The sequence below is a fragment of the Coregonus lavaretus genome (assembly GCF_964263955.1).
Source record: "Coregonus lavaretus genome assembly, chromosome: 10".
In the NCBI taxonomy this organism is placed as follows: Eukaryota; Metazoa; Chordata; class Actinopteri; order Salmoniformes; family Salmonidae; genus Coregonus; species Coregonus lavaretus.
In genome coordinates this window covers 8,426,612-8,450,778 of record NC_139997.1, presented here as the reverse complement: position 1 = coordinate 8,450,778, position 24,167 = coordinate 8,426,612, and the positions used below count along the sequence as shown (strand labels likewise).

At 43.8% G+C, this 24,167-nt stretch overlaps 1 protein-coding gene across 1 annotated transcript in view; it reads right to left on the bottom strand.

The window, feature by feature from the left end:
* The window catches only part of exd3 (exonuclease 3'-5' domain containing 3), a 59,470-nt gene extending 35,617 nt beyond the window's left edge, over nt 1–23,853 (bottom strand). Inside the window, exons 1-20 of the mRNA XM_084170828.1 lie at nt 23,787–23,853; nt 22,157–22,236; nt 20,937–21,011; nt 14,734–14,798; nt 14,018–14,179; nt 10,393–10,578; nt 10,131–10,184; nt 9,890–10,029; nt 9,690–9,796; nt 9,502–9,575; nt 9,238–9,276; nt 8,912–9,078; nt 8,171–8,318; nt 7,439–7,640; nt 7,082–7,191; nt 6,558–6,744; nt 5,096–5,253; nt 4,495–4,716; nt 4,321–4,374; nt 4,069–4,200 (exon numbers count right to left, since the gene is read on the bottom strand). Coding sequence (XP_084026954.1) covers nt 4,069–4,200; nt 4,321–4,374; nt 4,495–4,716; nt 5,096–5,253; nt 6,558–6,744; nt 7,082–7,191; nt 7,439–7,640; nt 8,171–8,318; nt 8,912–9,078; nt 9,238–9,276; nt 9,502–9,575; nt 9,690–9,796; nt 9,890–10,029; nt 10,131–10,184; nt 10,393–10,578; nt 14,018–14,179; nt 14,734–14,798; nt 20,937–20,961 — 2,232 coding nt within the window. The 5' untranslated portion in view covers nt 20,962–21,011; nt 22,157–22,236; nt 23,787–23,853. The remainder of the gene's footprint in view (nt 1–4,068; nt 4,201–4,320; nt 4,375–4,494; nt 4,717–5,095; nt 5,254–6,557; nt 6,745–7,081; nt 7,192–7,438; nt 7,641–8,170; nt 8,319–8,911; nt 9,079–9,237; nt 9,277–9,501; nt 9,576–9,689; nt 9,797–9,889; nt 10,030–10,130; nt 10,185–10,392; nt 10,579–14,017; nt 14,180–14,733; nt 14,799–20,936; nt 21,012–22,156; nt 22,237–23,786) is intronic.
* Between the last annotated feature and the right edge of the window lie 314 nt (nt 23,854–24,167).

The window sequence follows — 24,167 nt, the reverse complement described above, 5'->3', positions numbered from 1 at the left end:
GCTGTAACAGAACAAAATGTGGAAAAAGTCAAATGGGGTCTGAATACTTTCCGAAAGCACTGTATCTTCAAACATCTGAAATAAGAATCATATCTTATTTTCCCACACTTAAATGTAGAAAACAACAATACATCAAAACATTACCCCAGTAATGTTTGTTGGTAAACATTATAGGTATTGCCCAATAGAACATGAAAAGATGGACTTCTGTAGTTAGAGGATCGTACAAATAAACAGATGACTTGACAGCATATGGTATTAAAGAATCAGGTCTGAACATTATCTCTCTTATTTCATGCCTTTTCTACCTTCGCTCTATCAATCTCTTTTATCCTGTCTGCATATTTCACCTTCTCTCTATCAATCTCTTTTATCCTGTCTGCATATTTCACCTTCTCTCTATCAATCTCTTTTATCCTCTGTCTGCATATTTCGCCTTCTCTCTATCAATCTCTTTTATCCTCTGTCTGCATATTTCGCTTCTCTCTATCAATCTCTTTTATCCTCTGTCTGCATATTTCGCCTTCTCTCTATCAATCTCTTTTATCCTGTCTGCATATTTCGCCTTCTCTCTATCAATCTCTTTTATCCTCGGTCTGCATATTTCGCCTTCTCTCTATCAATCTCTTTTATCCTCTGTCTGCATATTTCACCTTCTCTCTATCAATCTCTTTTATCCTCTGTCTGCATATTTCACCTTCTCTCTATCAATCTCTTTTATCCTCTGTCTGCATATTTCGCCTTCTCTCTATCAATCTCTTTTATCCTCTGTCTGCATATTTCGCCTTCTCTCTATCAATCTCTTTTATCCTCTGTCTGCATATTTCACCTTCTCTCTATCAATCTCTTTTATCCTCTGTCTGCATATTTCACCTTCTCTCTATCAATCTCTTTTATCCTCTGTCTGCATATTTCACCTTCTCTCTATCAATCTCTTTTATCCTCAGTCTGCATATTTCACCTTCTCTCTATCAATCGCTTTTATCCTCTGTCTGCATATTTCACCTTCCTCTGCTTTACATCCATTCTACTGTTTCTTCCATCCTCCTCCCCGTCTCCCGCATCCTCCTCCCCGTCTCCCCCATCCTCCTCTCCGTCTCCCCCTCTGTCTCCCTACGCCTCCTCTATGCCCTCCTCCTCTCCTCTCCGTGGCTGACCCCTCTCTCTGCTCTGTCTGTCTGTCTTGTCGGTTCCCAGCAGACACCTCCTGTTTACAGCACACAGTAAAGATCCCATTGTTCCAGTGATATTACCACAGTAGGCACTTCAAACATTATGATTTACAGGAAACTGGTCTCCAGCGCTGCCCTCTCTCTGCTACTTCCTGACACACTCAATTCCTTTCCACCATTCCAGGACATGACATGTGTCTTAGAGATACTGTATAGTACTGGACATCCCTTGGGCAAATGACTGACTAATAACTCTGCTAACACGTCATAAGTGTCTTTTTTGTATCATTCATGACGAATACATTAAAAGGAACTAAACTACCATGAGCTGGCTTATTCCGTACACATCACCCTAGCAACCAATATTTTTCTGTTGTTTATGTTCATAAGAGTTCCACACCCTTGTTCAACAGTTGCTCTGATAGTATTAAAGCTAAAGAATAATGTGCACAAGTCTATGATGACATAATGCACGACCACATTCACAAGTCCCCTGTAGCTCAGTTGGTAGAGCATGGCGTTTGCAACGCCAGGGTTGTGGGTTCGTTTGCCACGGGGGGCCAGTATGAAAATGTATGCACTCACTAACTGTAAGTCGCTCTTGATAAGAGCGTCTGCTAAATGACTAAAATATAAAATGTAAATGTAATGTTATGAACAGGAAGTGATACAGGGAGTTATCTGGAAATCAGATGAGTGTTCTTCCTAATGATTTCATTATGTAGATTATTATCTTCAGAGTGAAACAGAAATGATGAAACTGTCCATGTGAAAATGACTGTAAGTGAATACACATGCATGTGCACGTACCAGGCCAAACTGTCCGCTTGCCGGTAATTGGGGCTTTTAGCCGATAATACTTTTTTTTGCCGGCCCTAACTGTCCGGGAGCAAAAAACATTTCATTGCAAAATAATGCTTTTCATTCATTGATGGAAATACAGAATCTGCTCTTTCTGACACCATATTGAAATCACAACGTCTTAACTGCATGTGACTCTGTAGGAGGATTTGACTCCGTGTCAATTCCAATCTGTGCCCTTCTCTTTATATACAATTTGACAATTGATAATATTGTCACCCATCAGACTGTCAATTTAATCTGGTATTTAGGCTAACTCTTATTGTGTGTGTGAATTAGTTTAGATATATTACCGAACCAAAATATAAACACAACATGTAAAGTGTTGGTCCCATGTTTCATGAGCTGAAATAAAATATCCCATTAATGTTCTATACCCACAAAAACTTTATTTCTCTAAAATGTTGTGCACAAATTTGTTTACATTCCTGTTAGTGAGATAATCCATCCACTTGACAGGTGTGGCATATCAAGAAGCTGATTAAACAGCATTATCATTACACATGTGCACCTTGTGCTGGGACAATACAAGGCCACTCTAAAATGTGCAGTTGTGTCACACAACACAATGCCACAGATGTCTCAAGTTGAGGGAGCGTGTAATTGGCATGCTGACTGCCGGAATGTCCACCAGAGCTGTTGCCAGATAATTGAATGTTCATTTCTGTACCAAAAGCCGCCTCCAACGTTGTTTTACAGAATTTGGCAGTACGTCCAACCGGCCTCATAACCACAGACCACTTGTAACCACGCCAGCCCAGGACCTCCACATCCGGCTTCTTCACCTACGGAATCATCTGAGACCAGCCACCCAGACAGCTGATGAAACTGTGGGTTTGCACAATCAAAGAATTTCTGCACAAACTGTCAGAAACAGTCTCAGTGAAGCTAATCTGCGTGCTCGTCGTCCTCACCAGGGTCTTGACCTGACTGCAGTTCGGCGTCGTAACAAACTTCAATGGGCAAATTATCACCTTCGATGGCTACTGGCAAGCTGGAGAAGTGTGCTCTTCATGGATGAATCCCAGTTTGAACTGTACCGGGCAGGGCAGTTTGCTGATTTCAACGTTGTGAACAGAGTGCCCCATGGTGGCGGTGGGGTTATGGTATAGGCAGGCATAAGCTACAGACAACGACCACAATCAATCGCATTATTGATGGTAATTTGAATGCACAGAGATACCGTGCCATTCATCCGCCACCATCACCTCATGTTTCAGCATGATAATGCACGGCCCCATGTCGCAAGGACCTGTACACAATTCCTGGAAGCTGAAAATGTCCCAGTTCTTCCATGGCCTGCGTACTCATGTTTGGGATGCTCTGGATCGACGTGTACGACAGCATGTTCCATTCCCGCCAATATCCAGCAATTTCGCATAGCCATTGAACAGGAGTGGGTGAACATTCCACAGTCCACAATCAACAGCCTGATCATCTCTATGCAAAGGAGATGTGTCGCACTGCATGAGGCAAATGGATGTCACACCAGATACTGCCTGGTTTTCTGATCCACGCCCCTACCTTGTGACCAACAGATGCATCTCTGTATTCACAGTCATGTGAAATTCATAGATTAGGGCCTAATTTATTTATTTCAATTGACTGATTTTCTTATATGAACTGTAACTCAATAAAATCTTTGAAATTGTTCCATGTTGCGTTTATATTTGTGTTCAGTGTAGTTTAGGTGTAGATTCGATGGGCCATCAGCTGCGCAGGCTGACTGGCGGTGAATGAGGGGCAAATTCTTACAAACTGCTTATAAACACACATTCTGTTAGTGATGTTAAGATTCTAACAACGACAGTGTGTTCTATAGACTTATTTAGGAAAAGTCAAGGACAGGGTGGACATTACTTAAAAAATGGCAGAGTAATTTAAAATGTAAATGTCCGGTAAATTTCTCAAATATCCAGTAAATTAAAATCTTGCCGTTCACATTGTCCGGTGCCAAACTTCCCTAACGGAAACCATGGCACGTACGCACACGCACATACAAACGATTACACCCACACACACACTGTTGACCGACCTGACAGCGGCTGAATATGTCTGACTGGGTTGGCTGGACGTTGAAGTGTTTCAGGACTCGTACTGCCTGGTCCCGGGCTTTTTCTGAGCAGTCCAGGGCAATGCAGCGGCCTTCTCCCACCTGGGACTTCAGCTAGACACACAAACACACAATGAACATCTCCTGACTCCGCATATACCAACTGTACAGTTAGAACCCAGTTCAACCACAGACATAATGAGACATTCACTCGAACATGCAGTTCATATTTACCGTCTGGTACGGCTGACCACAGGTGAGTATGACTCGTCCGTCTTCTTGGGCTAACTGAGGAACAGAAGAAAATATAGAGAGAGCGTCATTCTCCAAGTTTCTGCCTCAGTGAATATGTGTGTGTGTGTGTGTGTGTGTGTGCCTCTCTATTGTCAGTCCTACTGTGTATCCTACCTGTGCAGCCACCCTGTGGTCGTCAGTATTCTCCAGCAATAGCACGTCGACCCCCAGACAGCGCAGGTAGCGCCCCAGACCCTGTAGCATGTTGTCACACACCACACGCAGCTGCTGAGGAGCCATGGGGGGGGGCAGTGGACTCTGACTCTCCTCCCCAGGCTGGGGAGTTCTCTCTGGGCCTAGGGTCGAGGTTGGGGCTGGGTCTGACTCCCGGCGTGCCTGATATTACAGAGAGAGAAAGCTTTAAACATGGGTTGTGTTCAATAGAGAGAAACGTTTTGAAATAGGGAGGTACTTCCTGACCCTGTCCAATAAGACCTAAACCCTGCTCTGATTGGTAGAGGAGACATTCTAAAAAGAGCCATTCTATCCCTGCTTGGTTCTACGTAGCCTATGAAGTAGAATAAGAGTACTGAAACCACCCAGGACTAAGTTGTGTGAACTTGTCATCACCTCATTGAGCTTTATAGGGAGTAACACTTCTTGGAATTCAAGTTTCATGATGTTTAAAACATTTTGCCATGACAACCCTGGCTAACCCTTAACCAAACAAAACAATAGTGGCGGCGATGTGGCGAAGTTGTAGTTAGCCTCTGACCCGGGCTTGCTTCTTCTTCTCCTCTTTACTCTTCTTCTCCGCTTTACTCTTCTCCGTCTGAAGTGAGGAGATCGAGCACAAGTCCTGTGGCAGCCCAAAGCATGCTGGGTCACAAGAGAGGGCTGAGTAGACGTCCAGTAAGCAGTACGCGTCGACAGCTGGAGAGAGAGAGAGAGAAAAAGAGACCATATTAGAGACCCATATTTCCCTCAGATTACAGAGATCCACAAAGAATTTGAAAAAACAAACACATTTTGATAAACTCCCTTATCTACTGGGTGAAAAACCACAGTGTGCCATTTCTTGTGACCTGTTGCCACAAGAAAACGGCAACCAGTGAAGAACAAACACCATTGAAAATACAACCCATATTTATGTTTATTTATTTTCCCATTTATACTTCAACTATTTGCACATTGTTACAACACTGTATATAGACATATGACATTTGAAATGTCTTTATTCTTTTGGAACTTCTGAGTGTAATGTTTACTGTTAATATTTATTGTTTATTTCACTTTTGTTTACTATCGACTTCACTTGCTTTGGCAATGTTAACATACGTTTCCCATGCCAATAAAGCCCTTAAATTGAAATTGAAATTGAGAGACAGAGAGAGAGAGAGAGAAGGGTGAGAGAGAGAGGAGGGTGTGAGAGAGAGAGGAGGGTGAGAGAGAGAGGAGGGTGTGAGAGAGAGAGAGGAGGGTGTGAGAGAGAGAGAGAGAGAGAGAGGAGGGTGAGAGAGAGAGGAGGGTGTGAGAGAGACAGAGAGAGAGAGAGAGAGAGGATGGTGAGAGAGAGAGAGAGAGAGAGAGAGAGAGGAGGGTGAGGAGGTAGACGTGAGAAAGCGTGAGAGAAAATAACTGGAAAGAATATGTGATGAAGAGATAAGAGAGTTCATAAAGATAAGAGGAAGATCAAAAGAGAGAGATAGTATCGTCTGTCCCTTTATCTCTTCAAAGACAGACAGCGTTTAAAATGTCTACACTAGGATACTACTGAAGTATGAGGACATATATTGGGCATGCATTCTAGGAAGTAGCTATGGACATTGGAACGAGGCTCCAGTTCAGTTCCCTTTATTGGCCTTCACAAGAATGAGAGAGAGAGAGAGAGAGAGAGAGAGAGAGAGAGAGAGAGAGAGAGAGAGAGAGAGAGAGAGAGAGAGAGAGAGAGAGAGAGAGAGAGAGAGAGAGAGAGAGAGAGAGAGAGAGAGAGAGAGAGAGAGAGAGAGACGGAGAGAAATAACGCATGCAGAGCAGAATTAGGCCGATACCCGCTAATTATCAAAATCCAGAAAAAAGCAGTTAAATTCTACAACCACTTAAAAGGAAGCGATTCCCAAACCTTCCATAACAAAGCCATCAAAGCCCTACAGAGAGGGGAACCTGGAGAAGAGTCCCCTAAGTAAGCTGGTGCGTGTGTATGTGTGTGTGTGTACCTCCGTAGCGTGTGGGTTTACCTGCGTATCGTAGCTGACTCGTCCTCAGTGGTCGTCTCTCCCAGTTAGACAGCTGTTCCATCTTATCCAGGGGTTTCCCCAGGACCTGCTGGACCAGGAGACTGAGACCCTTCTCTGATGGGCCCTCCCCAACCAGCACTCCACGGGGACCCCCACTGCCACCCCGACTGCTGGCGCTACGCTGCATCTAGGGATCACACACATACAGGATACTGGTCACGCTTAGAAGAGGGGAGGCCTATTTTCAATAATGTAGTAACACGGCCTGTTTTTATATAATCTTATAATGTAGTTTTGCTGCTTTTTAACCTATATAGCCTACCATCTACAAATACAAATACAAATCTATACCCCCAGAAGAACTTGAATGTAGTCTTGACTGTGCCTCAAAGCTTGCAGCTAGAGAGTGAAAATACTCAGATGATCTTGGTAATGTATAGTCAGATATGCCGTATGTACATAACCCTCTCTAGGGCCAACACGCTACAGTAGACCAGGTGGGTCTGAGGTGAACTGTACTGTACCTGTTGGTGCACGTTCAGTAGATCTAACACTCCTTCCATCTTCAGAGGTTCCTCAGAGAACTGGGACCATGTGGCCAGGAGACACTTCAGGTCCCCTGCCATCCCATAACCTGGACACAGACAGTCATGTCAGACCAGGGTTCAAAATAGTATATAATTGAGCCTGCCTGGATTATTCCATTGGTTCATTCCATTGTGTCAGACGAGCTCAATAAAGCACATCTAAAGTATTAGGACAATCATTTGAACATAGGTCTGGCCGACACATGGACAGACAACCTAAGGCACATCAAGACCCTTTCCCCAAATGTTTTGAAGACAAAAATAAATCCAATATAGACCGATCCCTCCACTCACCCAGCTTGAGGACTGTGGGAGCAGAGAAGAGGCTCCTGATAAAGGTGACAGTGATGTTGTGTTGAGAGAATCCATGGGCACACAGGTCCAACAGGAACACCTGGCCTGGCACAGCCAGCTGGATCAAAGCTACCCTCTGCTGGGGAGACACTGCACCGAACCCTGCTCTCCACTCCATGTCCACACCTACTATACAACCAGGCTGGAGAACAGGGGAGAGGAGGGGAGATATTTAGGGGTTGTGAATATTCAGACATGCTTATATAATTAAGCAATAAGGCCTGAGGGGGTGTGGTACATGGCCAATATACCACGGCTAAGGGCTGTTCTTTTGCACAATGCAACGCGGAGTGCCCTGGATACAGCCCTTAGCCGTGGTATATTGGCCATGTACCAAAAACCACAGAGGTGCCGTATTGCTATTGTAAACTGGTTACCAACGTAATTAGAGCAGTATAAATAAATGTTTTGTCATACCCGTGGTATACGGTCTGATATACCATGGCTGTCAGCCAAATCAGCATTCAGGGCTCGAACGGCCCAGTTTATAAATGATATTATTTTACCACAGTTAACAGTTTTCATAGGTGTTTAGTGCTTACATGGGATTTAGGCTGCACATTTTCTACAAGAGAACCTTTATAAACTAAGCTTATTCAAATTATTACATGCTGTCGTGTACACACACACACACAAGCCATCAGTGGAACCACCTCTCTGATTGATTGATACCTGTAGCACTGTCTCTCTGCAGAGCTGCAGCCCCTCCAGGGTCTCCAGGAAGTGGACATGGTCCCTGGTGATTGGCAGCTGGTAGAACCTATCACGGTGTGCCTGGGGCGGGTCCCACGACTCAGCACTGCAGCCTTTAGATACCTCCCTGAAGAAGAGGCACAGGATTGAATGTGTGTGTGTGGACAATGGACCACACACAGACGTTGATTGACTGATTGATAAGATGACATTATTTTCCTTCATTCCTACATTCTCTCCACAGCTCCTTCCCTAAACAAGGGTGGTAGGCTCTCCACAGCTCCTTCCCTAAACAAGGGTGGTAGGCTCTCCACAGCTCCTTCCCTAAACGAGGGTGGTAGGCTCTCCACAGCTCCTTCCCTAAATAAGGGTGGTAGGCTCTCCACAGCTCCTTCCCTAAACAAGGGTGGTAGGCTCTCCACAGCTCCTTCCCTAAACAAGGGTGGTAGGCTCTCCACAGCTCCTTCCCTAAACAAGGGTGGTAGGCTCTCCACAGCTCCTTCCCTAAACAAGGGTGGTAGGCTCTCCACAGCTCCTTCCCTAAACAAGGGTGGTAGGCTCTCCACAGCTCCTTCCCTAAACAAGGGTGGTAGGCTCTCCACAGCTCCTTCCCTAAACAAGGGTGGTAGGCTCTCCACAGCTCCTTCCCTAAACAAGGGTGGTAGGCTCGCCACAGCTCCTTCCCTCAACGAGGGTGGTAGGCTATCCACAGCTCCTTACCTCAACGAGGGTGGTAGGCTCTCCTGTGTGTCCCACACCCCAAACGGCAGCCGATCTTTGGGGAGACCGTAGCGTAGTGACCACTGGGCAGCACTGACCATCCCACCATATTTGACCATCAGCTCCACCAACTGGATTTGCAGCTCTGGGTCGTCTGCCACTGTGGACTGACCATACTCGTCAATATAGTGAACACAGAACTCACACACACCATCAATCAACCAACCAATGACTGAGAAACTGAGATTATATCATGCATGGGCCCTGTTGTGCATTTTTAACAAACTAAACTAAGCAAAAATTGAAGCTAATTTCACATGGCGTACCTGTACATGGTCACTCCAGTTCTCCTCTGACATGCCTTTCTGAAAGACAGAGGGGTGAGAAGTGAGGACATGTGAATGGGGCGAAAAGCAGAGGCCTCACAGAACATAAAGAAACATACTTTAATTGAATGACCTGATTGCAAGTGACACTGCATAAGAACGCCTGTTAAATTACTCAAATGTAAAGTAAAAAAAAAAAAAAAATAAAAAAAAAAATAAAAAAAATAAAGGTATCATGTTAAAGGCCCCAGGCCTGCTGCTTACCTCCACAAACCTTTTATACATGAGGAAACGCATGGAGTCCGATTTACGCTTGTACACAGAGTTGGGACACAGGCCTGCAAAGTGAAAAATGAAACCACTGAAAATATTGATTAGGCACACTGATGATCAGTGATACACATGGGCACATCAGAAAACACACGCACACACATGCGCACGCACACACACACCTGGGTCGATGTTAAATTTCTCCATCAGTCGAAACACTTGTTTGCTGAGCATCTTAGGCTGGATTTGATCAGTTTGATGTTTGGAGAGGGACAAGCGGGGGAACTGCCTGCAGTGAAGCACAAGGAAACATAAACCACCCAACTAATGTCACAAACGCACACACACACCGCACAGAAAAAGAGAGTCAAACAAACCATACCTGCATAGTTGTGCTATGCTGAAGTCAGGATGGCACCAGGAGTCCAGCAGTGTGACCATATGTTCCTCCAGTTTAGGATGGCCCCTTACAAATGATTCAGCCATAGGAAGCTTGTCCTGTAGAATCAGGGGGACACACATCTGCAACACACACACACACACACACACACGAGGGGGTTATGGTTTAGTAGCAACACACACAGACACACCTTTGCTTTTGATAACAAGTTCTGATCTCTCACCTCCTCCATATCCAATTCATTCTGAAGCTCCAGTTTCATGGTTAACAACGCAGCCTGAAAAACAATTATAACATTGAATCAAATATACGTTACTAATTGTTCATATCTAAAAACATTCATTTCGATTCCAAAACAAGAGATTTATAGTTTCATTAATTCACCTAATACAGCTTTGTCTGACTCCATCATGATTAACTCATTTGATTCCCATCCACCCCGCCACAACAACCAGATGAAGGAGAATAGCAGAACACTAACCCACCTCCCTGTAGCAGTTGAGAGCCTGCAGTCTGATGATATGCAGCCTCAGGGTGCTCCGGTCCAGACTACCCAGCTGGTAGATGTCTATGAGAGGATCCATGAAGCTGGGCTGGGCGTCCGTGAGGAGGATGAGAGCACGACGCTGCAGCCCCAGTTTAGAGACCTCCGGGACGGCCTGGAGGGTCACCTGGGGTTAGGTTTGAATTACAAATGACGCTTTGTGATGGTTTCCTTTAACTCATAGTATCGATATGTCTTAATTAATAAACCACAAGCATACAGTGCATTCGGAAAGTATTCGGGCCCCTTCACTTTTTCCACTTTGTTACGTTACAGCCTTATTCTAAAATTGATTTAATTGTTTTTTCCCCCTCATCAATCTACACACAATACCCCATTATGACAAAGCAATAACAGGTTTTTAGAAATGTTTGCAAATGTATTAAAACACGGAAATATTACATTTACATAAGCATTCAGGCCCTTTGCTATGAGACTCGAAATTGAGCTCAGTTGCATCCTGTTTCCATTGATCATCCTTGAGATGATTCTACAACGTGATTGGAGTCCACCTGTGGTACATTCAATTGATTAGACATGATTTGGAAAGGCACACACCTGTCTATATAAGGTCCCACAGTTGACAGTGCATGTCAGAGCAAAAACCAAGCCATGAGGTCGAAGGAATTGTCCGTAGAGCTCCGAGACAGGATTGTGTTGATGCACATAATCTGGGAAATGGTACCAAAAAGGTTCTGCAGCATTGAAGGTCCCCAAGAACACAGTGGCCTCCATCATTCTTAAATGGAAGAAGTTTGGAACTACCAAGACTCTTCCTAGAGCTGGCCGCCCGGCCACACTGAGCAATCGGGGGAGAAGGGCCTTGGTCAGGGAGGTGACCAAGAACCTGATGCTCACTCTGACAGAGCTCCAGAGTACCTGTGTGGAGATGGGAGAACCTTCCAGAAGGACAACCATTTCTGCAGCACTTCACCAATCAGGCCTTTATGGTAGAGTGGCCAGACGGAAGCCACTCCTCAGTAAAAAGGCACATGACAGCCCGCTTGGAGTTTGCCAAAAGGCACCTAAAGGAATCTCATACCATGAGAAACAAGATTCTCTGGTCTTATGAAACCAAGATTGAACTCTTTGGCCTGAATGCCAAGCATCACATCTGGAGGAAACCAGGCACCGCTCATCACCTGGCCAATACCATCCCTACGGTGAAGCATGGTGATGGCAGCATCATGCTGTGGGGATGTTTTTCAGTGGCAGGAACTGGGAGACTAGTCAGGATCGAGGGAAATATGAACGGAGCAAAGTACAGAGAGATCCTTGATGAAAACCTGCTTCAGATCGCTCAGGACCTCAGACTGGGGGCTAAGGTTCACCTTCCAATAGGACAACGACCCTTAGCACACTGCCAAGACAAAGCAGGAGTGGCTTTGGGACATGTCTCTGAATGTCCTTGAGAGCCCAGCCAGAGCCCGGACTTGAACCCGATCAAACATCTCTGGAGAGACTTGAAAATAGCTGTGCAGCGACACTCCCCATCAAACCTGACAGAGCTTGAGAGGATCTGCAGAGAAGAATGGGAGAAACTCCCCAAATACAGGTGTGCCAAGCTTGTAGCGTCATACCCAAGAAGACTCGAGGCTGTAATCGCTGACAAAAGGTGCTTCAACAAAGTACTGAGTAAAGGGAATTAATTCTTACAGTACCAGTCAAAAGTTTGGACACACCTACTCATTCAAGGATTTTTCTTTATTTTGACTAGTTTCTACATTGTAGAATAATAGTGAAGACATCAAAACTATGAAATAACACACATGGAATCATCTAGTAACCAAAAAAGTGTTAAACAAATCAAAATATATTTTATATTTGAGATTCTTCAAAATAGCAAACCTTTGCCTTGATGACAGCTTTGCACACTCTTGGCATTCTCTCAACCAGCTTCATGAAGAATGCTTTTCCAACAGTCTTGAAGGAGTTCTCACATATGTTGAGCACTTGTTGGCTGCTTTTCCTTCACTCTGCCGTCCGACTCATCCCAAACCATCTCAATTTGGTTGAGGTCGGGGGATTGTGGAGGCCAGGTCATCTGATGCAGCACTCCATCACTCTCCTTCTTGGTAAAATAGCCCTTACACAGCCTGGAGGTTGAAAAACAAATGATAGTCCCACTAAGCCCAAACCAGATGGGATGGCGTATCACTGCAGAATGCTATGGTAGCCATGCTGGTTAAGTGTGCCTTGAATTCTAAATAAATCACTGTCAGTGTCACCAGCAACGCACCCCCACACCATAACACCTCCTCCTCCATGCTTCATGGTGGGAACCACACTTGCAGAGATCATCCGTTCACCTACTCTGCGTCTCACAAAGACACGGCAGTGGGAAACCAAAAATCTCTAAATTGGACTCATCAGACCAAAGGACAGATTTCCACCGGTCTAATATCCATTGCTCGTGTTTCTTGGCCCAAGCAAGTCTCTTCTTCTTATTGTTGTCCTTTAGTAGTGGTTTCTTTGCAGCAATTCGACCATGAAGCCCTGATTCATGCAGTCTCCTCTGAACAGTTGATGTTGAGATGTGTCGGTTACTTGAACTCTGTGAAGCATTTATTTGGGCTGCCATCTGAGGTGCAGTTAAATCTAATGAATTTGTCCTCTGCAGCAGAGATAACACTTGGTCTTCCATTCCTGTGGCGGTCCTCATGAGAGCCAGTTTCATCATAGCCTTGATGGTTTTTGTGACTGCACTTGAAGAAACTTTAAAAGTTATTGAGATTTTCCGGATTGACTGACCTTCATGTCTTAAAGTAATGATGGACTGTCGTTTCTCTTTGCTTATTTGAGCTGTTCTTGCCATAATATGGACTTGGTCTTTTACCAAATAGGGTTATCTTCTGTATACCACCCTTACCTTGTCACAACACAACTGATAGGCTCAAACGCATTAAGGAAAGCAATTCCACAAAATAACTTTTAACAAGGCACACCTGTTAATTGAAATGCATTCCAGGTGACTACCTCATGAAGCGGGTTGAGAGAATGCCAAGAGTGTGCAAAGCTGTCATCAAGGCAAAGGGTGGCTACTTTGAAGAATCTAAATTCTAAAATATATTTTTATTTGTTTAACACTTTTTTGGTTACTACATGATTCCATATGTGTTATTTCATTGTTTTGATGTCTTCACTATTATTCTACAATGTAGAAAATAGTAAAAATAAAGAAAAACCCTGGAATGAGTAGGTGTGTCCAAACTACTGAATGGTACTATATGTAAATGTGGTATTTCCGTTTTTATATTTTTTATAAATGTGCAAACAATTGAATCCAACTTAGAATATGGCTGTAACGTAACAAAATGTGGAAAAAAATAATGGAAAAAGTAAAGGAACAGTCTGAATACTTTTCAAATGCACTGTACATTTCGGCTTGCACCTTCCTCAGTGTGTGTGACAGTGTGTGGTGTGTGCAAATCATATTCAAGTGAAATAAAGTGCTGGTCTTTTTATTTTATGTGATTGATTTTTGGTTCCTAGCACCCTTTTTACTTGTTTACAGAAGAGGATCTTCAGTAGAGTTGAGCATGTGTTTTTCCTTTACTGGGACTGACCTTGGGGTGGGTGCGTCTCCAGCGCTCAAACTCCATGAGGATGCTGTGGCCCATGGTGGTAGCCTTCCCCTTCTGCCTGCCTGGACAGCCCTCCAGGACACACAGCAGGTCCTCTAGGGGTGTCTGGAAGTCTGAAAAGCCCTTGAAGGCTACAGCTCGCAGCTGAGAGGACAGGGGAGGAGATGGGGGGGGGATTAGATACACTCTCTTCCATCTGGGCTGAATCCTTACATCTGTGCATATTAACTTTTTTGCTCAAATCTCCCATCTCCAAGTTACACATAAGCTGTCAATTGCCTAACACTTTGTTTGGCATGGCAATAAAATATTGAATCTTTAATTTTGTTTAGATATAATTTAGTACTCACAGTACATCGCGCACACCGTCACACACTTCCCCTTTCTCATTCAACATCTCACAATTTTTTTGTGCCTCAGTTAGTCAATATCTACAAACAATGCATGTCTGTTTGAGAGATTGTAATCTTGAGGCTTGATCTTTTGCACAATATTTCAGACACACAGTCATTCGCTCAATATTCTCATAGATATCTCCAGTTTAGACCTGGCATGTGACATGACATTACACTGCTCGCTCATTCATTCCCTCAAGCTTTTTTCTCACACACACACACACGCTCTCTCTCTCTCTCTCACACACGACCTGACTGTGAAGTTGATGACAGACACACTGTAAATGCAGCTTTCTGTCTCACCGCCTCTAGCTCTTTCCTGGTCCAGAAGTCAAAGAGTTGTTCTCTCAGCGCCGTGGGGTCAGCACCTGGAGGTCACACAGGTGATATGGGGTTACACACTGACCTCTCACTCCAACCTGTCATTGGCATAGGGGTTACCAGCCTAACCCTTCACCCAACCCATTGGAGCAGCCCACCCACTTTCATACTTTCCCTTTCTCTCCATGTTTCACTCACACTAGATATGCCTAACCTCCCGAATCCTGAAGCATGGCAAACTGAACAAATCACACACACATTAGCACTTGTCCTTTTTGACGTTAGCCTATTGCTACACTAACCACTCCGTCACTATGTGTCACTACGCCTTAATGTTTATATCACTGCTACTTAAAGTGGAACTGACAGAATTTTAGCAACATGACATCTTATTAAAATCTGTTCATATACACCCCCCAGGAAGAATATGACACTTAAAAAAAAAAAATCTGACAAGCGAGCACTTAGATATGGTCATTTTCATAAATTCTTAGAATGTTTGGGAAGGACGTACAGTAAGGCCTTTGTGAACATTCTATAACAATGTAGAGTGGGAAGGCAGCCGTGCATTTGGACAATTAATAGACACTGCAGTAAATAAAACCTATTAAAAACATCTGTCTCGTCCAGGACCGGAGTCGACGCAGACCGGTGCGCCACAGCCAATCAGAGCTACGGTAGGCTTTCATGCAAACAAGCCATTTTGCCACACAGGCCTGCCATCATTCACTTTTAACTGGACTGTGTGTTTACAGGCAGTTGCAACAGCGCGACTTTAGATCATTAGAACGTATTCGCCAAAAGCCACAAAATACATCTGAATAGATTTCTGCAAATATGTCAATACCACGGGAGTCCTCTTACATTTGGGAACTTTACAGTCCTATTGATCAAACAACCATGAAAAGGTAGGCTCTCTCTAATGCTTGCCAGAGCAACTAATGCTATCCAGATCGAGATAAGCAAAAATCTAACAAAGGAATATTAGATAAACCCTCTCAAACTTTTTCAGCTAATTGGCTGTCAAAATTGCACTGATAAAACCATGGGGAATTGTAGCCTACTCGTCCTTTTTCAGCTTGCCTGCCAATGCATGCTTATCCCAATCAAGCACCCAAGCTAAAGTTGGCTAGCTTGCTAGCTAGCTACTTTCAGACACAAATGAGAGAACACCTCACTCTGACCATTTTACTCACCCTAGCAGAGCTGGTTAGCTAGGCTGTTTACATGTTATCTAGAGCGTTCGTGTCTAACTATTACTTTCTTTGCCTACGTTTACTGACACCGGTCATATTCAGCGGGTGTTGCGCGTTCGTAAATTCATCAGCTATTCTGTGCTCTGGCACACAGACGAGAGTGCTCTGAAATCAGAGTAGATAGAGTGAATTTGCGAATGCACGAGATATGTCGTTCAAGTTCTTGCTAGCTAACCAAATTACACCTGCATCTCTAGCTGTGTATAGCCACCGAAAACAACGATGAGGGGAAAAAGTCACTCACCCACTCCTCCAATGACATGACATCCTCCTAGCAGCTAGCTAGCTAACGTTAGGCTCCGTGTTTTTAGCTTTCTACCTAAATAGATACGCTAGCCTATTAGCCACGTTATGACTGACTTGTGATCATTGTCCTTGCTAGTTTGATTGTATATACATCTGTTTTTATCAAAAATATTGAGTCATTGAAACTGAAACAGTGCATCCCGAATGGAGGCAGCAAACAATGTACCACGCCACCTGTGACTTACAACTTGATAGCAATATTCTTTGGACTACCAAGAAATGTATTGGTGAATTATATGAATCATGCATTGAACTGCAGCCATCTATTCTGATAACAATGCGTTAGTGTACATCAAGGAATGTTTATTCAAATATAACCTATTTTTAAAACCTCTAATAAAGTTGGTTTTATTGCATAAACTGGGAATTTGATGTTTTTAACTGATATGATTGTCAGTTTCAAATACATTAAATTAAATTTTATTAGTCACGTGCCGAATACAACAGGTGTAGACCTTACCGTGAAATGCTTACTTACAAGCCCTTAACCAACAATGTAGTTTTAAGAAATTAGAGTTAAGAAAATATTTACTAAATGAACTAAAGTACGGTATCGAGTCAATGTGCGGGGTTACAGGTTAGTCGAGGTAATTTGTACATGTAGGTAGCGGTAAAGTGACTATGCATAGATAATAAACAGTGAGTAGCAGCAGTGTAAAAACAAAGGGGGGGGGGGGGGGTCAATGCAAATAGTCCGGGTGAACATTTTATTAATTGTTCAGCAGTCTTATTGCTTGGGGGTAGAAGCTTTTAAGGAGCCTTTTGGACCTAGACTTGGCGCTCCGGTACCGCTTGCCGTGCGGTAGCAGAGAGAACAGTCTATGACTTGGGTGACTGGAGTCTTTGACAATTTTTTGGGCCTTCCTCTAACACTGCCTAGTATATACAGTACCAGTCAACAGTTTGGACACACCTACTCATTCAAGGGTTTTTCTTTATTTTTACATTGTAGAATAATAGTGAAGACATCAAAACTATGAAATAACACATATGGAATCATGTAGTAACCAAAAAAGTGTTAAACAAATCAAAATATATTTGAGATTTGAGATTATTCAAATAGCCACCCCTTTGCCTTGATGACAGCTTTGCACACTCTTGGCATTCTCTCAACTGGCTTCACCTTGAATGCTTTTCCAACAGTATTGAAGGAGTTCCCACATATGCTGAGCTCCCACATTGTTGGCTGCTTTTCCTTCACTCTGCGGTCCGACTCATCCCAAACCATCTCAATTGGGTTGAGGTCGGGGGATTGTGGAGGCCAGGTCATCTGATGCAGCACTCCATCACTCTCCTTCTTGGTAAAATAGCCCTTACACAGCCTGGAGGTGTGTTGGGTCATTGTCCTGTTGAAAAACAAATTATAGTCCCACTAAGCCCAAACCAGATGGGATGGCGTATCACTGCAGAATGCTGTGGTAGCCATGCTGGTTAAGTGTGCCTTGAATTCTAACATAAATGACATAGTGTCACCAGCAAAGCACCCCCACACCATAACACCTCCTCCTCCATGCTTTACTATGGGAAATACACATGCAGAGATCATCCATTCACCCACACGGCATCTCACAAAGCCACGGCAGTTGGAACAGAGGTATCAGAGGTAACTCTGGGTCTTCCATTCCTGTGGCGGTCCTCATGAGAGCCAGTTTCATCATAGCCTTGATGGTTTTTGCGACTGCACTTGAAGAAAGTTCTTGAAATGTTCCGTATTGACTGACCATTATGTCTTAAAGTAATGATGGACTGTTGTTTCTCTTTGCTTATTTGAGCTGTTCATGCCATAATATGGACTTGGTCTTTTACCAAATAGGGTTATCTTCTGTATACCCCCCTACCTTGTCACGACACAACTGATTGTCTCAAACACATTAAGAAGGAAAGAAATTCCACAAATTAACAAGCCACACCTGTTAATTGAAATGCATTCCTATCTCATGAAGCTGGTTGAGAGAATGCCAAGAGTGTGCAAAAGCTGTCATCAAGGCAAAGGGTGGCCATTTGAAGAATCTCAAATATAAATATATTTTGAAAAACCCTTGAATGAGTAGGTGTGTCCAAACTTTTGACTGGTAGTGTGGGTCCTGGATGGCAGGAAACTTGGCCCCAGTGATGTACTGGGCCGTACGCACTACCCTCTGTAGCACCTTAAGGTCGGATGCAGAGCAGTTGCCATACCAGGCGGTGATGCAATCGGTCAGGATGATCTCGATGGTGCAGCTGTATAACTTTTTGATGATCTGGGGACACATGCCAAATATTTTCAGTCTCCTGAGGGGGAATATGCTTTGTTGTGCCCACTTCACGACTGTCTTGGTGTGTTTGGACCATGATAGTTTGTTGGTGATGTGGACACCAAGCAACTTGAAACTCTCAACCTCTCCCCTACAGCCCCATCAATGTGAATGGGGGCATGTCCTTTTCCTGTAGTCCACAATCATCTCCTTTGTCTTGCTCACGTTGAGGGAGAGGTTGTTGTCCTTGCACCACACTTCCAGGTCTCTGACCTCCTCCCTATAGGCGGTCTCATCGTTGTCGGTGATCAGGCCTACCACTGTTGTGTCATCAGCAAACTTAATGATGGTGTTGGAGTCGTGCTTGGCCACGCAGTCGTGGGTGAACAGGGAGTACAGAAGGGGACTAAGCACGCACCCCTGAGGGGCCCCCGTGTTGAGGATCAGCGTGGTAGATGTGTTGTTGCCTACCCTTACCACCTGGGGGCGGCTCGTCAGGAAGTCCACGATCCAGTTGCAGAGGGAGGTGTTTAGTCCCAGGGTCCTTAGCTTAGTGATGAGCTTTGTGGGCACTACAGTGTTGAACACTGAGCTGTAGTCAATGAACAGCATTCTCACATAGGTGTTCCTTTTGTCCAGGTGGGAAAGGGCAGTGTGACGTGAGATTGAGATATCTGTGGATCTGTTGGGGCGGTATGCGAATTGGAGTGGGTCTAGGGTTTCCGGGATGACGGTGTTGATATGAGCCATGACCAGCCTTTCAAAGCACTTCATGGTTACCGACGTGAGTGGTATGGGGCGGTAGTCATTTAGGCAGGTTACCTTCGCTTTCTTGGGCACAGGGACTATGGTGGTCTGCTTGAAACATGTAGGTATTACAGACTCGGTCAGGGAGAGTTCGAAAATGTCAGTGAAGACACTTGCCAGTTGGTCCGCGCAACTGGCAAGTGCATGCTTTGAGTACACAAATGTGTACATGAATGTTGACCTGTTTAAATGTCTTGCTCACATCGGCTACGGAGAGCGTGATCACAAAGTCATCCGGAACAGCTGGTGCTCTCATGCATGCTTCAGTGTTTCTTGCCTCGAAGCAAGCATAAAAGGCATTTAGCCCATCTGGTAGGCTTGCGTCACTGGGCAGCTCGCGGCTGGGTTTCCCTTCCTAGTCCGTAAAAATGTGCAAGCCCTGCCACATCCGACGAGCGTCAGAGCCAGTGTAGTAGGATTCAATCTTAGTCTTGAATTGATGCTTTGCCTGTTTGAAGATTTGTGTGAGGGCATAGCGAGATTTCTTATAAGCATCCGGATTAGTGTCCCGGTCCTTGAAAGCGGCAGCTCTAGCCTTTAGCTCGGTGCGGATGTTGCCTGTAATCTATGGCTTCTGGTTGGGATATGTACGTACGGTCACCGTGAGGACGACTGCAAACTAGTTAAAATGCTGTCAGTTCCACTTTAAGAATAACTGGGTTATCATTAACTCAAAAGGAGTGGGATAGGATAGTATTAACAGCAGTTGTTTAGGGCTACTGACCGAGTTTTGGAGGAGTTCTGCTTTGCTTTTGGTTTGATTTAAAGCCATAACACCCACTGAGAACTGAGAGGACAGGGCACATTTCTGGAGGGCTGGGGTTTAAAAAGGCCTGGTAACAAAAGGGGAGGTGTAGACTGGGTATGTTCCTAAGCATTCCCAAAAGTTCCTGCCTCGCGCCCCCCCCCCCTCCTCTCCTTCCCAGGCCCAGTGTTCCTGTTCCCCTCCCCCCACTGCTTTCTGTTTGTCTCGGATTTCCCCAGGAAAGGGCAACGCGGTGGTCACGGTGTAAAAAAAATCCAGCCTTCCTGACGGACAGCCTGGGAAAGCAGACCAAAGGGCTTCGCTCTCTCTCTCTCTCCCTTCCCACACTTTTATTTTCAGGTCCTCATGGATCGGACACTTTTCAGACTCCCCAAAGCAAAGCACAACACAACGTATGGCGGAAGAACACTGCACACTTCATAGAAATCGTATACATCTCTTCCTCCCTCTCCGTTGCTATTCTCCCTACTTTAGCGGTTATCCCCAACCCCCAACCCAGTTCCACTGAAAAAAAGAGGGGGGGGGGGGGGGGTTCAGGAATGTGGAACATGTAGCTTCTCAATTGTATGGGTGAGCTGCTGAGTGATAGGTAAGCTGGGACTCCGAGCTGTATATGGAGGAGCACTCCACCTGGGAGAGTTTGTTTGTGTGTCGTTCAACTTGTATACCTTTACACCTGCCGGGACTATCCTTCCTGTCTTTCCGACAGAGGCAAAAACATATTACAACATGTGTGTTTGTGTATTTGAGCTTTGTGTCTGGCCTGATGCGTGTGTGTAGGTCCCAGACAGGTGTTTGTTTGGCTTAACTACTGACCCAATGGTTGCGTAGCCTGGCTCATTCCTCTCCAGTGGGTGGCGCTGCGTCGTAAGTCTGAGGGGTCTTACGTTCCTAGGGGGGAGGAGGGGAGACAAAGTGAGGGAGGGGGAGACAGTAGTGGGGGGAGAGACGCCAAATTGGAGTTAGAATAGCGCGTAGACACTTCCTGACTGGGGACATTTAATTAGTTATTTACTAAAGTTCAGTTATGCATCCCAAACTCAAACCGTAACACTTTCATCCACATTAGAAATTCAGCTTTCTTTTCTTTCTGTGTCTGATCAAATCATTTCTGATTGTTTTATTCAATTAAATGGCATAGTTGCTACCCTAATACCAGAACCTCTCACAAGCTGCATTCATATAGTGATGGGGGAAAAAATAGTTACATATCGGGATATTATATTTGATGATATATCGTATCGTTTTGACAATATCGCAATATTATTTTTGCGTTAGTTGGCTGTAGCTGCACCAAAACTCCAGTATTTTTCCTTCATAGCTTGTTCTCCATCTTCTTTTTAAATAGGGAGACAATTTGTTTTCAGCACTTATTTCCATGACTGATAAAAACTTATGGTGAGCAATATGTTTGGAACAACGAGCCGCAATAAAATCACAGTATCGAATCGCAATACATAAAGAAATCGCAAAACATATGGTATCGGCAACCAAAGTATTGTGATAATATCGTATTGTGAGGTCCCTGGAAATTCCCAGCCCTAATTCAAATGGCTTTGTATAAAAAAGGGTCTTTAAAATACTGAAAGGCTCTTAAAAACTAGGGCTGGGAATTAACAGGGACCTCACGATACGATGTTATCACAATACGTAGGTACCGATATGATATGTATTGAGATTCTCACGATTCTATATGTATTGCGATTCGATACTGCGATTTTATTGCGATCCATGTTCAAAACATATTGCTCACCATATGTCTGCTGCAGAGAGACAAGAGAGAGCCATGAGAAAAACAAGTTTTGATCAGTCAGGGAAATAAAAGTGCTGAAAACAAATTGGCTCCCTATTTAAGAAGAAGATGGAGAACAAGGTATGAAGGATAAAAACTGAGTTTTGGTGCAGGTACAGCTGACTAGCGCAAAAATAATATTGCGATTTTGTTAAAAATAATATCCCGATATGTGACTATCAATTTTTTCCTCCATCACTATTAAAACCCCAAACTTGTATTAACTTGAAAATCCTTATCTTACATCAGGGGTATTCAACCGAGGGTCCAAGGTACTCCAAGGGGTCCACACGTTTTTATCTCTCAATGTTTTCATGAATATCTCTAGCAACAACAGAATAAACACATTTTGAATGACATACCACCTACATTAGGAAAAGAGGAGAATATCTTATTTCTAATGATGTCAACTTTATTTCTCAACTCCTAATATTGAGCAAATTACACTAATTGGAGTCAATTACACTTACTGGAGTATCTGACATAGGCTTTGAAAAAGCACCTGCTAATAGGCTACCAGTGCAGCATGTGCCGCTGGCTGCTGGTTAGCATTCTTGACTTGGACATTCATTTTTGCCAACACTTGGCTAACCTTTGTTTAACCAGCTAAACAGCTGCTCTTAGTGAAAATGTGTTTGGAGTTATCTTTCTAGCTCATAGGCTATGTTAGAGTTTACATTTCCTCTTCTTGTCGTGATGTGTGTTTTGTCCTATATAATTTATATATTTTTTAAACCCAGCCCCGTCCCCGCAGGAGGCCTTTTGGTGGGCCGTCATTGTAATTAATAATTTGTTCTTAAATGACTTGCCTAGTTAAATAAAGGTTTTTAAAAAATATATATATATAAGACTGTGGGGAGGGAAAATAATTAAACTATCTTTTCAATCTATTCATTTTCAAATGTTGATTACTTCTCCTTGCTATTATCATTCACCTGATGATAAGACAAGACATTTGGAGAAAAAAATGTTTGCTAAGGTATGATGAGGGTCCCTGGGTCGCCATTTTGCCTGGGAGGGGGTCCCTGCGCAAGAAGAGGTTGAAGACCCATGTCTTACATTCACAATTTCACTCTTGAGCAAGTTATGAACCAGAGCTGAAACCCGAAGGTCTAACTCTCCCTCTCTTTCAAGTGTGCCCGCGCGCACGCACACACACATTTACAATGTAGGCCGTCATTGTAAATAAGAATTTGTTCTTAACTGACTTGCCTAGTTAAATAAAGGTTAAATAAAATAAACACGCACAGCACAGCACAGCACACACCCTGTAGGAACAGCAGACCTAGAAAGGGCATGCTGCCAGCTGGCTGTGAGACATGCTTTTGAGGCTGAGGATGTTTTTTAGATCTGAAGTCTGGACTGTTTCTCTCCCCGTCGTAGGTTCTTGGCTCTCACAACTCACTCTTACAGCAGTAGCTACTCCGCTGCCACCTACTGGCGACTATTGAACAGTACAGCATGGTGGGAAACCCTCTGCTAGGCGGCTCCTACTAGATGAGGGAAATACACAACTTGTACCCAAAGAGAATCCTCTCTGTTGTAACATCCTGTTATGTTCACTAATTTGACAACTAGCCCACAGCGGTGCGAGGTGTGACAAATTATGCTTGGTGGGTTGTTTGTAGTAGCTAGCTAACCCACGTCCCCATGTCTAGCTAGCTAGCTGGCCCACCCAGCTGGTCACAAATTAGCAAGGTAGCTTGCTAGCATTTTAAAGCATTTATCTCACGTGTGAATGTTTTCTAGCTAAAAATATGTAAACTCTATGTCATTGTGACATGTTTTTACATGGCTTGAATGTTAACCGAATTAACCACATGAGTCAAATACATGTTATCTTACAATGTTTTGAAGGTGAAAAATAGACTTACGTTATAACTTGCTTCTAGCACTAGCAAGGAAATGACATGAAATCGAAACGATAAGGGAATGGACACTGCCAAGTTATCGTTCTCGTCTATGGCTCGCGAGTTTTAGAAAATAACAGAAAAGAAAAGAACTGAACAGAATATAATATAATAAAATAGTATAGTGATGGAAATGGCTGCCTGGTATTTTTTACCTTGATGCAATTTTATACTTACACAGATATTTGAAAACAGGTAAAAGTTTCCTCCACTTAATAAAATAATCTTACGGCGATTTCACTTATTTTAAGTACAGTAATGCACGGCTATTTCTATTCTGAAACGTTCTCTATATTACAATATGTATAGTCATCTTGGTCATCAATACAAATAAAAACACCAAAC